The sequence below is a fragment of the Orycteropus afer genome, unplaced genomic scaffold, assembly GCF_000298275.1.
Source record: "Orycteropus afer afer isolate SDZICR_OR568_19922 unplaced genomic scaffold, OryAfe1.0 scaffold00027, whole genome shotgun sequence".
Lineage (NCBI taxonomy): Eukaryota > Metazoa > Chordata > Mammalia > Tubulidentata > Orycteropodidae > Orycteropus > Orycteropus afer.
This window is the reverse complement of record NW_006921614.1, coordinates 3,851,467-3,866,519: the sequence shown is the minus strand read 5'-3', so window position 1 is coordinate 3,866,519 and position 15,053 is coordinate 3,851,467. Positions and strand designations below refer to the sequence as shown.

The window sequence follows — 15,053 nt, the reverse complement described above, 5'->3', positions numbered from 1 at the left end:
GAATCTTTGGTTTTCTTCATTCTTCTTTGCTCTGGATGAGGAGAGACCCATTGTTGCATCTAGATGGCTGCTTGCAAGCTTTTAAGATCCCAGTCATTACGCATATATGGCATAGCTTATATCTTATTGTAAGATGTGGTAGGATAAATCTTCACATCTTTTTCATAATTGTCTTGGGTATATATATTTTTCAAACTCTTTTCATTTTCAAATGGGAATATTAGGATCAACTTCCTAAGGAAATTTCATTAGTTCTTAAATTTGAAGAAAACTGATACCTTCACAGAGTTAGACATGAAATATTTATTTTTTATATCCTCTCGTAATGTTTCATCATTTTTCCCATAGAAATCTTAAACATCTTCAGTTAGAATTAGTTTAAGTATTTGAGTTGTGTTTCTACTGATAATAATATCTTCTTTAAAATTACTTTTTAAAATTAATTGTTAGGAATTCTGGGATGCAGTGTCTAAGGCCTTTGACTGCTAACCAGAAGGCTGGCAGTTCAAACCCACCAGCCACTCCTCATAAGGAAGATTGGACTATCTACTTCTGTAGTGATACCACCTAGGAAACTCAAGGAAGGGTCGCTATGAGTCACATCTGACTTGATGGCAGTGAGTTTTTAATTAGTTGTTACTGGTAGATTAGTATACCAAAAAAAAAAAAAAAACAACAACAACAACAAACTCACTGCCCTTGAGTTGAATCTGACTGATAGTGATTCCTCCTTGGGTTTCTGAGGCAGTATCTCTATTGAAGTAGATTGCCCAGTCTTCCTTTCCAGGAGTGGCTGGTGGGTTTGAACCGCCTGCCTTCTGTTAGCACTCAAAGGCCTTAGGCACTATGCCATTAGTATGCTCTTGATTTTTAAATATTTATCTTTATCCAGCATTCTTCTAAACTTTCTTATTAGTTCTAATAGCTTATCTGTAGGGCCTCACAAATTTTCTAAGTAAACAATCATATTATTTAGAAATAATGACCGTTTTTTCTTTTCCTTTTAAATCCATATACCATCTGTTTTTCTCATTCTTTCATGTATTTACTGACATGATTTTATTAAAGTGTGACAAATCTTTTAATTGTAGTATTAGTCATAATTATTAAAAATAGAGACATTTCTATATAGTATTTGAGTTTGTTTCAATAAACACAAGCAATGTGTTTCCCTATATTATTAACTCTTAAATAGTTTTCATCTGTCAGTTTCAGAGTAGAATAAGAGATTTCTCTTTACAGAACTGTACATCTTTTAAGATATTTGTGCAGTATATAATTCTGGTTTCACAGACTAAGATTTGAATCCTGGCTCATTCACATGGTACATGACCTTGGCAAGTTACTCTCTGAGCTTCACTTTCTTCATTCGTAAAATGGGGATAAAATCAGACTTTATTTCATAGAATTGCTTGTAGATTAATAGAGGTAATATACACAAAGTATTTAGTACACTATCTGGCTATTATTTTCATTATCATTTTGTTGTTTCTGGGTGCAGCAAGTCAAATCTGACTCACAGCAATCCCATGTGAACTGCCCATAGGTTTTTCTTGGCTGTAATTTTTATGGAAGCAGATCACCAGGTCTGTCTCCCACAGAGCTGCTGGGTGGGTTCAAATCCCTTCAATTAGCAGCTCAGTACCTAATCATTGTACCACCAGAGCTCCTTGTTATTACTAAAGTACACAAAAATTCTTAGTTTTTCTCTTTCGCATATTGTCCAAAAGGGATACTCACCACCTATCAAATTGTCTAGTGTGTTAAAAATATCTTCAGAAAGTGTAGTTTTAGACTCATTTTCCCCGTTTATATTTATTTCATTCTGCATTAAGAATAAAACAAGGCATTAATAATAATTCTTAAACACTATAAAAAGTTTCTTTTAAAGGTACATGTACATTGCTATGTAATTTTTCTGTTAGAATTTTTTCTTGCACAGAAAGAATGTGTTTCCTAGTATCTTTTCTCACTGCATATTTGAGCTCTCTTTTGGTAAAATTATGCTAACAGTCACAATATAAAATGCAAAAAATTAAACAAGTATGTTGGTTATTTTAATATTTTGGTTTTTCTGTAAATCATATCATGTGACTATAAACGCTGTTGTGTGCAGCTTGGCAGGAGAAAAGACCATATACATAGGGATAAATAATAGCATATATATCTGTACTGATAATTCTTGATATTAGTCTACATGGCATTACAGTAGTTATGATTCTTGTCTTTTGACATTGAGGATATATCAAACAGTGTTCCAGTAATAAGGTGAAATCTGATTCCACTAAATAGGAATTTATAAAAATTAATGAAGGGTTTATTTTCAAGGTTACCTAAAGATGAAAGGGTTTATAGAAATGTGGAACAAAATTCAAAAACACAAAAATGACGGGAATTACTGGTTGGATAGAATCTGGAGGAACCCCCAAGACTATGGCCATGGGTTACCCTTCGAGCCTAGAAATGGACTCACTCCCATGGATTTGTTCTCAGCCCAATAGTAGAAAGACCTACCTGCAGACCACCTACCCCAGGGCAATGCACTCACCTACTCTAGGGAGATTGACCCCTTGGAGCAATTAGCTGTGGGACACCAGAGGGGCAGCATTCACATGGAGGGAAAGCTGGACAGACAGGAGTGCATAGTTAAGAAGGACACAGGGAAGGTGTAGCCACAGGGATGGGAGGGGAGGAGAGTTTGTTATGGTTGGGGATGGTAATCAGGTGTGAAATCAAATGTACATGAACTGTTGAATGTAAAACAAATTTGCACCCAAAGCACAATAAATTTTTTTTTTAAAAAAAAAAGATGAAAGCATTTGTTAAAGAAATTAATAGTATAAATAAGACAGGGAGGAAAACATTTAAAATACTTAAGAAAAACATTGGCTAGCTCATTAAGTATAAATGACCAAACCAAAAAAACCAAACTCACTGCTGTCGAGTTGGTTCCAACTCAAAGCATTGTTCTACTTATTGAATGTACTTGAAAGTAATCAAAGCTGATTGTATTTTGTAATTTCATTCAGACTTGTTAATTCAGGCCGTTCTTCCTAATTAGATAAAAATGTATGAAGAATAATACACTTGAAAAATATAAGTCTATTATTCAGATGCATTAATATTGTATTTTATACAACTTCTTGGGACTACACTACTCATATAATTTTAGAGATCATTTCTAAGTCTAATCTTCTGTGACTTTTCATTAATTTTTTTGTAATTTGGGTGCAACTTTACTAATTCATTTTCCACAGTTCATACACATTTTGTTTCATGACATTTGATGCAATCCCCATAATCTAACAGCTCCTTACACACTTCCTCTCTGTTGTTACATTTTCCCTATGTCCTTCTTTCCTGCTCTCTGAGCTATCTCCCAATACTAATCTGTTGACTGTTCAAAGAAGTATACCTACCTGGTATAACTCTTCATCTCATATGCCTGTCTGTTGCTTGGCTAGAAGCCACAGGAGTAAGTTCAATTGCAGGCCCTAAGGATGACTCAAAAAAAAAAAAACCCAAACTCACTGCTGTGGAGTCGGATCCAACTCACAGTGACCTATTCTTGGGTTTCTGAGGCAGTATCACTATGGAAGTAGATTGCCCAATCTTCCTCCTGAGGCATGGCTGGTGGGTTTGAACTGCCAGCCTTTTGGTTAGCAGTCAAATGCTTTAGGCACTACGCCATAGTTTCTAGGGTTTCACTGGTCTCTGTCAGACCAGTAAGCCTGATCTTTATGATTTTGAGTTTTGTTCCACATTTTTCTCCCACTCTATCCAGGATCTCCTGCACTGATTCCTTTCCAAGCAATTGATTGTGGTAGTCAGGAACCAACTAGTTCTTCCGGTCTTGTGGTCACATAGATTGGTCATGTGGTCACGTAGATTGGTCATGTGGTCCAGCAGTCCCTTGGACTAATTGTTTCCATGTCTCTTTGGATTTCTTCCTTCTTTGCTCTGGGCAAGGAGAGACCAATTGTTCCATCTTAGATGTCCGGTTGCAAGCTTTTAAGACTCCAGTCACCACTCACCAAAGTAGGATTTAGAACAACATGTTTGTGTAGTGTATCATGTCAATTGATCTTCATTTCCCCCACGACCATGGGCCTGAGTCCATAGGCCCAACAACTAGCTCCCTCAGATGGTTGGCTGTGACTCCCTGTTAGCTCTCTCTACATATGAGCATGCTTATAAAAACAAAACAGAACTCACTGCCATCGAGTCGAATAGGACTCATAGAGGCTCCTCCTTGGGTTTCCAAGGAGTATGTCTACAGAAGTAGATTGCCCAAACTTCTTTCCGAGGAATGGCTAGTGGGTTTGAACCACCAGCCTTCTGGTTAGCAGTCAAATGCCTTAGGCACTGTGCCACCAGAGCTCCCATGTAGAAATGTCATCTGCCAAACTTATCTATGGTCATGGGTATACTCCCTTTTGCCTAGATATACCTGATCATTAAGCCTGTCTACCTATGCATCCACCCATAGAAAAATGTTTTTTATTAGTGATAATTGTGATTTTATTATTTCTAACTAAAATATGCATTTTTGCTCCCTTGGTCTATAAATTCATTATAAAGAAAAATATTCAGTACATAGTATCTTGGAACCTTATTAATACTGTGATATTATGGTCAAAATAATTTTTGAAATGAAAAATTTTCTTAATTTATAATTATAAAAAGATTGCTTCAAATAAGAAATGAAAGCAAAGACACTCAAAAGCCCACTACTCAGTGAGAGCCAATGTGATCCTTTCTCTATGTGAACAAATATATATCTGTATTATCACATTTAAGGTTACATGTCCACAGCATAATAATAATCATAATACACTATATATAACATATATATATATACATATATATGTATAATAATTTAACGAGCCCCCTACTGATGAATATGTAGGTTGTCCCCAATGTTTGGTTATTATGAATAGTTCTACAAACATATTTAGATGATTACTTCCTAGAGACAGAATTGCTAACAACAAAAACTTGCTAAATTAAAAAAAATAAGTAAAAACTACTGTTAAAGTCTTGATTTCCTATCACTAAACAGCCCATTAGGAAAATTATGCCAATGCATGGATGAATCATATGAAACTGTCAATATTTGCCCATTTGTGACTTATAAAAAGGTAATTTCATAGGGTTTGTTGTTAGCAGCCTTCAAGGCAGCCCCTAAATCATGGTGACTCCATGCATAAAGGAATGAAATGCTGCCTGGTCCTGTGCCATCCTCATGATTGGATGTGGATCAGTCTTAATATGGAAGTTCCACTGCAGCTTGTTCAGCATTATAGCACCATGCAAGCCTCCATTTACAGATGAGCAGACAGGTGGTGCTTGCGCTTCAGGAATAAACCAAAAAATTCATTGCCGTGGAGTTGATTTGACTCATAGTGAGCCCTCCTTGGGTTTCTCAGGCGCTATTGCTACAGAACTAGATTGCCCAATCTTCCTTCCGAGGAGTGGCTGGTGGCTTAGAACCACTAGCCTTCTGGTCAGCAGTCAAATGCCTTAGGCACTAAGCCAACTGATCTTGAGTTTCTTGCATGGAAGGTGAGAATTCTACTACTGAACCATTATTTCCCCCTTGCAAAACCTAATATGGGGCTGTGGCATAGTGCCTAAGGCAGTTGATGGCTAACCAGAAGGCTAGGGGTTCAAACTCATCAGCTACTCCTCAGAAGGAAGGTTGGGCAATCTACTTCCATAGTGATGGTACCTCGGAAACCCAGGTCGTTATGAGTCGGATCCAACTCAACAGCAGTGAGTTTTAGTTTAAGCTCATACAGTCCTATTATTCTCCTACACTCTTGCTAATAAGTGCCAAATAGAACAACATTCATGAAGAGTTTGGAACATTAAAATCTCTTCTGTGAGAAAGGTCACTAGGAATTTTAATGAAATAGGAATGGAGTCATTTAGATGCAGGGTGTTGTCAATGTCAATATCTACTATATCAATATAGTAGATGTACTGAATCAGGTATCAGGCCTCTTGGGCTTTCATTCTCTGTGAGTCAATTGTTGGGGCCATGTCCCCAGGCTACCTCTTGAGATTTCATGTGGTTATGCCACAGCCCCATATTAGGTTATGCAAGGGGGAAATAATGGTTCAGTAGTAGAATTCTCACCTCCCATGCAAGAGATTGAAGATCAGTTGGCTTAGTGCCTAAAGCATTTGACTGCTGACCAGAAGGCTAGTGGTTCAAACCCACCAGCGACTCCTCAGAAGGAAAAATGGGCAATCTAGTTCTGTTGAGATACTGCCTCATGAGATGAGAAGATTTTTTTTTTATTTGAAGAGAAAGATAGAATAATTTTTAACAATCTTTAAAATTCTATCTTTCTTTGTATACTAATGGAATTGGGAAAACCAGACCCTCTATCGTACCCCACCCCATACCTCTACATTTACTGTTCCCTGTATTGTTGAAGAAATTTTCATCTGGAAGACAATTTTTATATGAACAATACACACCTGAGGCACGCCTGAAGCTGTATTGATGGTTTCCATACAGGAGGGAGAATCTGAGTAAGTTAAGTCTTGAGAAAGACTGCTGACATCCACGGCATCTGCTTCTGACATGCTTTCTAATTTTTCTTGAGAAGTATCCACTTCAAAACATAAGAATCTGAAGGTAAAGAACAAAATTGTTGATAGTCCTTGTTCCTAAATGTTGAATGATGGAAGGCCTCTTTAGAAAACAATTTTAATGTCTATTACTACATGCAAACAAAAAGCTACTTTTCCCAGCCCCAAATTTTAGTATCATTTGTCAAGTTAATCAAAGAAATAAATTTTAGTCTGAGTATACCATGGTAACTATGGTAGTTATTGATTCAGACAAACCCACTGCCTTTAAGTCGATTCTGACTCATAGTGACCTATAGAACAGAACAGAACTGCCCCATAGGGTTTTCAACACTGTAAATATTTATGGAAGCAGATGTCTCATCTTTCTCCTGCAAAGCAGCTGGTGATTTGGAACCACTGACCTTTTGGTTAGCAGCCAAATATGTTGACCACTACACCACCAGAGCTCCATAACAACAACAATAGACCTCTGATAATATTATATAAGTAGCTTTTGATTAAATAACTGAGAGACCCCTTCCCTTTCTGGATTCCAAGTTTTTTAGGGAATAAAATTGTCACTGTTCGGTGCCATGGAGTTGATTTTCAACTCATATGCCATGTGATACAGTAGAACTGTCTTACAGGGTTTTCTAGGCTGTCATCTTCATGGGAAGGAGCACTGGTGGCACAGTGGGTAAGGCATTTGGCTGCTAACCAGAAGGTCGATGGTTCAAACCTACCAGCTGCTCTATAGTAGGAAGGTGAGGCAGTTTACTTCTTTAAAGACTTACAATCTTGCAAACCCTATGAGAATTGCTTTGAATTGGAATCAACTCTATGACAGTGGGTTTTTTTTTTTTTTTTTGAATCTTTATGGGAGCAGATCACTAGTAGTGACTAAGTGGGTTCAAAGTGGTAAGCTTTTGATAAGCAGCAGCATGCTTACCCATTGCGCCAACTGGGCTCCTTTATGTTCCATAAAACACTGTATTTCTACTTACTTCATACTTTCTACTTGAGTATCTCATTATCAAGTCAAATCCAAATTGCAAATCAATTGTCCCTCCTCAATTTCCTACTCTCTCGGCAGTTAGGTTTGATAATTTTGAGTCGCTCTCTTGGCATCCCTCTAAACCAAAAACCAAAACCAAATTCACTGCTGTTGAGTTGATTCGACTTACAGCAACCCCTCCTTGGCTTTCCGAGGCAGTTATCTATATGGAAATAGATTTCCCAGCCTTCCTTCTGAGGAGTAGCTGGTGGGTTTGAACCGCCAGTCTTCTGGTTAGCAGCCAAATGCCTTAGGCATTATGCCACCAGAGCTCCCTGGCATCCTTCTACCTCTATCAAAATTGATAGGACTTCGTAACTGAATAGCATCATTTGATGCTATTCAGTTATCTCAAGTCTCATCAATTTGTCCTTTCAATATTTTTTCATGACTTCCTCAGGTCTGCCAGGGGATGCAATGGAAAGGATGTCCAATTATAATGAATCCAAATTCTTCTGCTTGACTTACTAGGCCTTTATGAAAACATGCACATTACCTACTCAGTACTCACTCTATTTTAGTTAGTTCAAGTTCATTTCCCTGCAATATATCATGAGCCTTATTATTTCAGTAATCTGCCTTGGCATGAGCTTCTTTCCTCCTGAAACTTTCCCAACTACCTGGTCCTCGTTCATCTATTTATTTGAATTCCTACATGTATTTATCTCTAAGCACGTATTTAATACTTCAGCAACTATTCCTTTACTGTTTTCATTTTACCCGCCCTCTTTTTTTGAGAGAGACTTACTTTCTTCTTCTAAGATGACAGATTTTTTATTATTTTTATTGTGATTTTTGAAAGTTTACAGAGCAAATTCATTCTCTATACAGCAGTTCACATACACTGTCTCATGACATTGACTGCAATTTCCCACAATGCACCAGCTCTCTCCCCACTTCCTCCTATGGGGAAGAGGTAACTATGGGTTACCTCTTCCCTGTGTCCTTCCCTCCCATGTACTCCTGCCCCCCAAGCTGTCTTCCTGTGCATACACAGCCCTTCTATTCTCCCATGATTGATCTCTCCAAGGAGTGTATCTACCCAATGTAAATGTTCAGCTCATATGCCTGTCTTTTGTTTGGCTGAAAGAAGTGGGTTCAATTCCAAACCAGCTGGGCAGCTAGGGGCCATAGTGTCTGGGGTTTCACCAGGCTCTATCAGACCAGCAAACCTGGTCACCCCACCCTTTTTTTTCCCCAAATGATTTTGAGTTTCGTTCCACATTGTTCTCCCACTCTATACAGGATCTCCTACATAGATCCCCCTCTGAGTTGTTGACAGTGGTAGCTGGGTATCATCTAGTTCTTCTGATCTCATAGTCATATAGGCTGAGGATTACATGGTGTATTAGTCCCTTGGATTGTTTCCATGAGTCTTTGGTTTTCTTCATTTTTCTTGCTCTGGATGAGGAGAGACCCATTGTTGCATCTCAATGGCTGCTTGCAAGCTTTTGAGATCCCAGTCATTACTTGCCAAAGTAGAATGTGGAACAATGCTTTTGTATAGAATATTATGCCAATTGAGCTTGATGTCCCCTGAGACTACGGCACCGAGCCCACAGGTCCAACTACTCGCTCCCTCCATTTACCTCCTTTTCAAGTGCTAGTACTTACAGATTATACATACCTTGAGTAAGAGTCTATTCAGGATTTTTCAATACTGCCTATAGCAAACAAACCAGTTTTGCCCCACAGTGAATATTGATTGAATAAATCCTGCACTCCAATTATTTATTTCTATTAAATCCTTTTAATCTACAGTCATTACCCATTTGCTTGGGTTTGTTACTCAATTTGTTTAAAGTTGTTTTCACATCTATGCACCATTTAGTAAAGTATAAAAGTCAGTGAGCCAACAAGTTAGTCAGGACTGATAAAAAGATTCAACTTTATGCTCACCTTTTGCTTATCTTCTAAACACATAAAGGGTACTGGGTGGGAAAAGAGACCCTCGTTCTATTTTCCAAACACAAAGTAGGAAAGGATCTTATTTCTTAAAATTTATTGTGAACCCAACTTCTAATCACGCTTTTACAACTTGTTCACTTCTCATATGGCACTGCACGATCCGCCAATTTTTTTTTTTTTAAATTAAGTTTACTTTCTTCAACTCTGATTTCTGTCCTTACCAGCTTTCCTGTTTGATGGACATTTATCCAAAATGGGTAAATAGTACAGAACTATTCTAAAGCTGTTTTAAGGTAGGCTTCAAAGAAGTGTCTTTGGAGTCACTGACAAAAATTCTAAAATTTTGTTTGCAAATTATTTCCAGTCATAGGACTGCATTACTTTTAAAGCATTGATATTTTCACCTCCAAACAATGCACTCAATTTTTTAAGTCGCAAAGGTGTTCTCACTTCCGGGCTCCATACAGAGTTTCTTGGATCTACTACAAGGATTCCATTCTTCCTCCCTCCGCACTGGGTTTCATGGGAGGGAGAACATTTTTCAATCTTTTCCAAGGATGGCTTTTAAAAACTCGCAGTTGGGATCCAGGCGCGTTGGAACGAGCCTGCTGTGACGTCCACCTGTGCCCGGCCAATCTCGTCCGGGAGAGGCGTCTGTCAGGCGTTAACGCCGTGTGGCACCTTTCCCGCTGACGATGCCTCCCACAGTTCTTAAGTTGTTTGGGGACGACCCATTCCTCTTAAGACTGGGCAACCTACTTCCTTTAGAGATACCGCCTGGGAAACCCGAAGAGGGGTCGCTACCAGTTGAATGACTGAATGGCGATGAGTTTTTCTTTGCCGTAGACCGAACAATCTGCGTCTTTCTGCAGAAGGAAACACAAAGTGGTGTGCAGAAACGAAAGGAAGCACGGTCTCAGCTTGGAAAGATCACTCTGCACGCTTGACTTTTTCAGGCATGCCCGTCTCCCGCACAGCCTGAAACGAGCGCCTGGTACGTAACCCAGCATGGTAGGGAGGGGCTTCCTGGAGGCTGGCCTTCCGGTTGGGGCGGGGCTTCCGGTCGGTGCTGGCTAGGGTACTGAGGCTATAGGTTCAGATCTTTCAGGGCACGTGTCGGGTGCTAGTGGTGTAGGGGCTTCTTGACAGCGTGAGAGGCGAGGATCCGCGGAGAGGTCGTTGAATCGGCCGCCAGTGAAGCTGTGTCTGTGCCTTTTCTCTTCTAGCGTATACCAGGCGGCCTCCGGTGTTGCCGGGGGCTTGTTGCGTTTCCGTCATGGACTACCGGCGGCTATTGATGAGCCGGGTGGTGCCGGGGCAGTTTGACGACGCGGATTCCTCTGACAGGTAGACACACACTGGCTTTGTTCAGATTCTGCTCTCTCCTCCGCCGCCCTTTGACGGGAATTCACTTTTTTTTGTAGATCAGAGGGGAGACTCAAGGCCTCTCTCACAGCCAGGTCTTTCAGCCCTGTTCACAACAGGGATAATGAAGGCCACTTGCTAAGGGGGTCCAGGATCCCCATATTGTTAAGCATCGCAGAGACTGAGCTGGGGTTAGGGATGAAAAACAGACTTTTGTGCTTCAACTTCAGTGTTCAGCAAATATTTATTGACCACTTGCTGTGGGAGCTCTGGTGGCGTAGTGCCTAAGGCATTTGACTGCTAACTAGAAGGTTGGCGGTTCAAACCCACCAAGCCACTCCTCTGAAGGAGGAGTGGGCAGTTTACGAGAAAACAGAGGACTCTCTATGAGTCGAGATCGACTCGATGAATTTGGTTTGGGTTTAGCTGTGTACCAGGACCTGTCTTGGACGATGAAGATAAGAAATGAACCACAAGACCAAATATCTACTGTTTGGGAGCTTTATCGCCTATTTGGGCATTGAGAGGAGCTCTGGTTGCTCATTGGTTAAATCATTTGGCTGCTAACCAAAAGGTTGGGTGTTTAAACCCACTAGCTGCTCTGCGAGAGAAAGATGAGGCAATCTGTGTATGTATGCACGTGTATGTGTATGCATATATATATGTGTGTGTAGGGTCTCTTGGTGGCACAGTTTGCACTTGTCTACTAAGCTAAAGATTGGTAGTTCTAACCCCGTTATCCCCCCATCAATAGCTTAGTAAAATTCCTGAAGATCTACTTCTGTAAAGATTACAGCCAAGAATACCTTATGGAGCAGTTATACTCTGGAACACATAAGGTCTCCAAGATTTGGAATCAATTCAATGGCAGCAGGTTTTTTTTTTGTTTTTTTTTTAAATGTGTGTGTATGTGTGTGCTTATGTATCTATACAGGTATTTGTATGCATTATATGCTATTGTTGTTGTTATGTGCCGTCAAGTCAGACCCGACTCATAGCGACCCCTCCTTGGGTTTCCGAGGTGATATCACTACAGAAGTAGATTGCCCAACCTTCCTTACGAGGAGTGGCTGATGGATTTGAACCACCAGCCTTCTGGTTAGCAGTCAAGTGCGTTAGGCATTACGCTACCAGAGCTCCTATATATTATGCTAGGTACATTATGAAATATAAAATTAGAGAATTTTAAAGGGCAATACAAAAGTTCTCTTATTTTTTTCTTTTTCCCATGTTCCCCAGAGATCTTTCTGAATGCCTCCCCTTGCATGTCTGAGACTACTGTACTGTGCCAGGCATCTTCATTGTGAGGACACCAATACCAAAAATCCAAACCCAACTCGTAGCAACCCTATGTTGTTGTTATGTGCCATCGAGTCAGACCCAACTCATATAGTGACCCCTCCTTGGGTTTCTGAGGTGGTATCACTGCGGAAGTAGATTGCTCAACCAGTTGGCTTCTGTGAAGATTTACAGCCTTGGAAACCCTAGGGGGCAGTTCTACTGCCCTATAGAGTGGCTAGGAGCTCTGGTAGCATAGTGCCTAAGGCACTTGACTGCTAACCAGAAGGCTGACGGTTCAAATCCACCAGCCACTCCTTGGAAGGAAGACTGGGCAATCTACTTCCGTAGTGATACTGCCTCGAAAACCCAAGGAGGGGTCACTATCAGTTGGATCCAAGTCCTCGGCAGTGCGTTTGGTTTTGGTTTGGTAGAGTGCCTAAGGAGTCCCTAGGTGGAATAAGTGATTAATGCACTTGACTATTAACTGAGAGGTTTGAATCCATCCAGGAAGGTTTGACGATTGACTTCAGAAAAATCAGCTATGGAAAACCCTATGTTTCAGAAACTGTTGCCCTGAAATAATATTTAAACTTTAAACTAAAAATTACCCCTGAAAACCAAAAAGAAACAACACTCACTGCCATCAACTTATTTCCAGCTCTTAGTGATGGAAGCAGACTGCCTCATCTTTCAGTTGTGGAGTGGCTGGTTGGTTCAAACCCCAGACCTTTTGGTTAGTTGCCAAATCCTTTAACCACTATGCCACCAGAACTCCTTAAAACCAAACAATATTTTAACTAGTGAAAAACATCTGTTTTGAGCATTATGCTTTTTTAAGTCTAGCTGTGTGAGATCAGGTCAACAGCAAGTCAATGATTAGGTAGGAACCTTAGGGGGCAATGAGTTTATATTAATGAGGGAGGAACAACTGAAAAAAGGAGGGTGAGAATGGTTGCATAACTTGAAGACTGTAATCACTGCCACTGAATTGTACATATAGCAACTGTTGAATTACTGTATGTTTTGCTCTGTATATTCTCAACAGTAACAACAACAATAATAAAATTTATAAAACAAGTCATATGGGGCAGTTCTACTCTTGTCACATGGGGTTGCTATGATTCAGAAACAATTTGATGCCATCCAGCAACCCCCCAACATTTTTTCTGTTCTCTTAATTTATATAGTGACTGAAAAAATGTTGTTTATGTATCTCTGTACCATTAAATATGAGTTCCAATGGTGTCTTGAATATTTTTTTATCACCAGTATCTAGTAACTAAAAGATGTTCAATAGCAAATTATTAAATGAGAAAAAAGCCTATGTAGCATAGCTGTACTCTGACACTCATGAGGTCACCATGAGTCAGAGTCCACTTGTTGGAAACTGGTGGTGGTTAGAGTGTCTAAAGCACAGTGGAGGTTGTGGAGATGATTGGTGGGCAGTGCTAGAAGACTGAGAAGGACTGGATCATTAGAGGCTTACAAGTGATGATGGTAAGCAGTTTAGACATACAGAAAGCCATAGAAAGGATTTTAGCAGGGGAATGACATGATTTCAAGGAATCATTCTACTATGTAAGAGAGTTTTGATGGAGGGCAAGAATGGAAACAGAGAGACCATTTCAAAGATAATTAATTTGGCTCAAAGATGATGTTAGCTGGGCCAGAGGAATATATTTTGGAGGTAGAAGAGTTTGGCAGTAGATTGGATGTGAGGTGCTTAAAAACAAAATGAAACATTTTATGGAGTTATTTGAGAATTAAAAAAAAAGATTTTTACATCATTCATTTGTAAGAATTCATTACATGTAGATTTTACTACTCCATTGGGATTTTTTTTTTCCCCAATAAATATGTTAACTGCTTTTGATGTATCCTATCTAAGTGTCATGTCTAGTGTTGTTAGTTGCCGTTGGGTCAATTCCGACTTCATGGTGATCCCATGTATTACAAAGTAGAAATGCTTCATAGAGTTTTCTTGGCTGTAATCATAGTAGAAGCAGGTCACCAGGACTTTCCTTCCATGATACCACTGAGTGGGTTTAATCTGCCAACCTTTAGGTTCACAGTCCAGCACTGGAATATATTAGTAAGCAAGAACAACACCATCTTGGTCAACACAGAACTTACTCTAGCAGGGAAATAGATGCTAAATTAGACAATCGGTTTGTTAGAATTGTGTAAGTACTACAAAGGAGAAGTAGGTGAAGAATAGGGAATACTTCCCTGAACAAATGATAGTAAGCCGACACTGGAAGGTTGATTATGGTTTAGCTAGAAAAATGCAAAAGCATTCTAGATTTAGTTTATATATCAGCAGACACAGTCCTTAGGAAAGAACTTAGGTGAGCAGAACCAGCCCTAGTAATGAGAGTGCACCACTGAATATTGTAAATTTGCCCCAAGGGTACTTCTAGCAGTCTCTGGAGACATTTGTTGTTGTCATACTGGTGTCTGGTAGGTGGAGACCAGGAATACTGCTAAACACCCTAAAATGTACAAGGTAACAAAGAGTAACTGGTCAAGATTGAGAAGCCCTGCTATAAATGAAGTTATAACTTTAATATGCCACTAGAGGTTATTGGCAATGAAAGGACAGGTTTATGGATTATATTCATGAAATCCTGTTGTTGTTAGGTGGCGTCAAGTTGCCTCCAACTCATAGTGATCCTGTGTACAACAGAACAAAGCACTGCCCGGTCCTATGCCAGCCTCACAATCCTTGCTATACCTGAGCCCATTGTTGTAGCCAGTGTATCAGTCCTATGTAGCATAGCTGTACTCTGACACTCATGAGGTCACCATGAGTCAGAGTCCACTTGTTGGAAACTGGTGGTGGTTAGAGTGTCTAAAGCAC

At 39.7% G+C, this 15,053-nt stretch overlaps 2 protein-coding genes across 2 annotated transcripts in view; one reads left to right on the top strand and one right to left on the bottom strand.

Moving 5' to 3' along the window:
• CAGE1 (cancer antigen 1) overlaps positions 1–10,825 on the bottom strand; it is a 149,476-nt gene extending 138,651 nt beyond the window's left edge. The window contains 2 exon segments of the mRNA XM_042780216.1: positions 6,490–6,706; positions 10,661–10,825. Of these exon segments, the coding sequence (XP_042636150.1) occupies positions 6,490–6,706; positions 10,661–10,825 (382 nt within the window).
• RIOK1 (RIO kinase 1) overlaps positions 10,824–15,053 on the top strand; it is a 48,258-nt gene continuing 44,028 nt past the window's right edge. The window contains exon 1 of the mRNA XM_007935338.1: positions 10,824–10,894. Within this exon, the coding sequence (XP_007933529.1) occupies positions 10,824–10,894 (71 nt within the window). The remainder of the gene's footprint in view (positions 10,895–15,053) is intronic.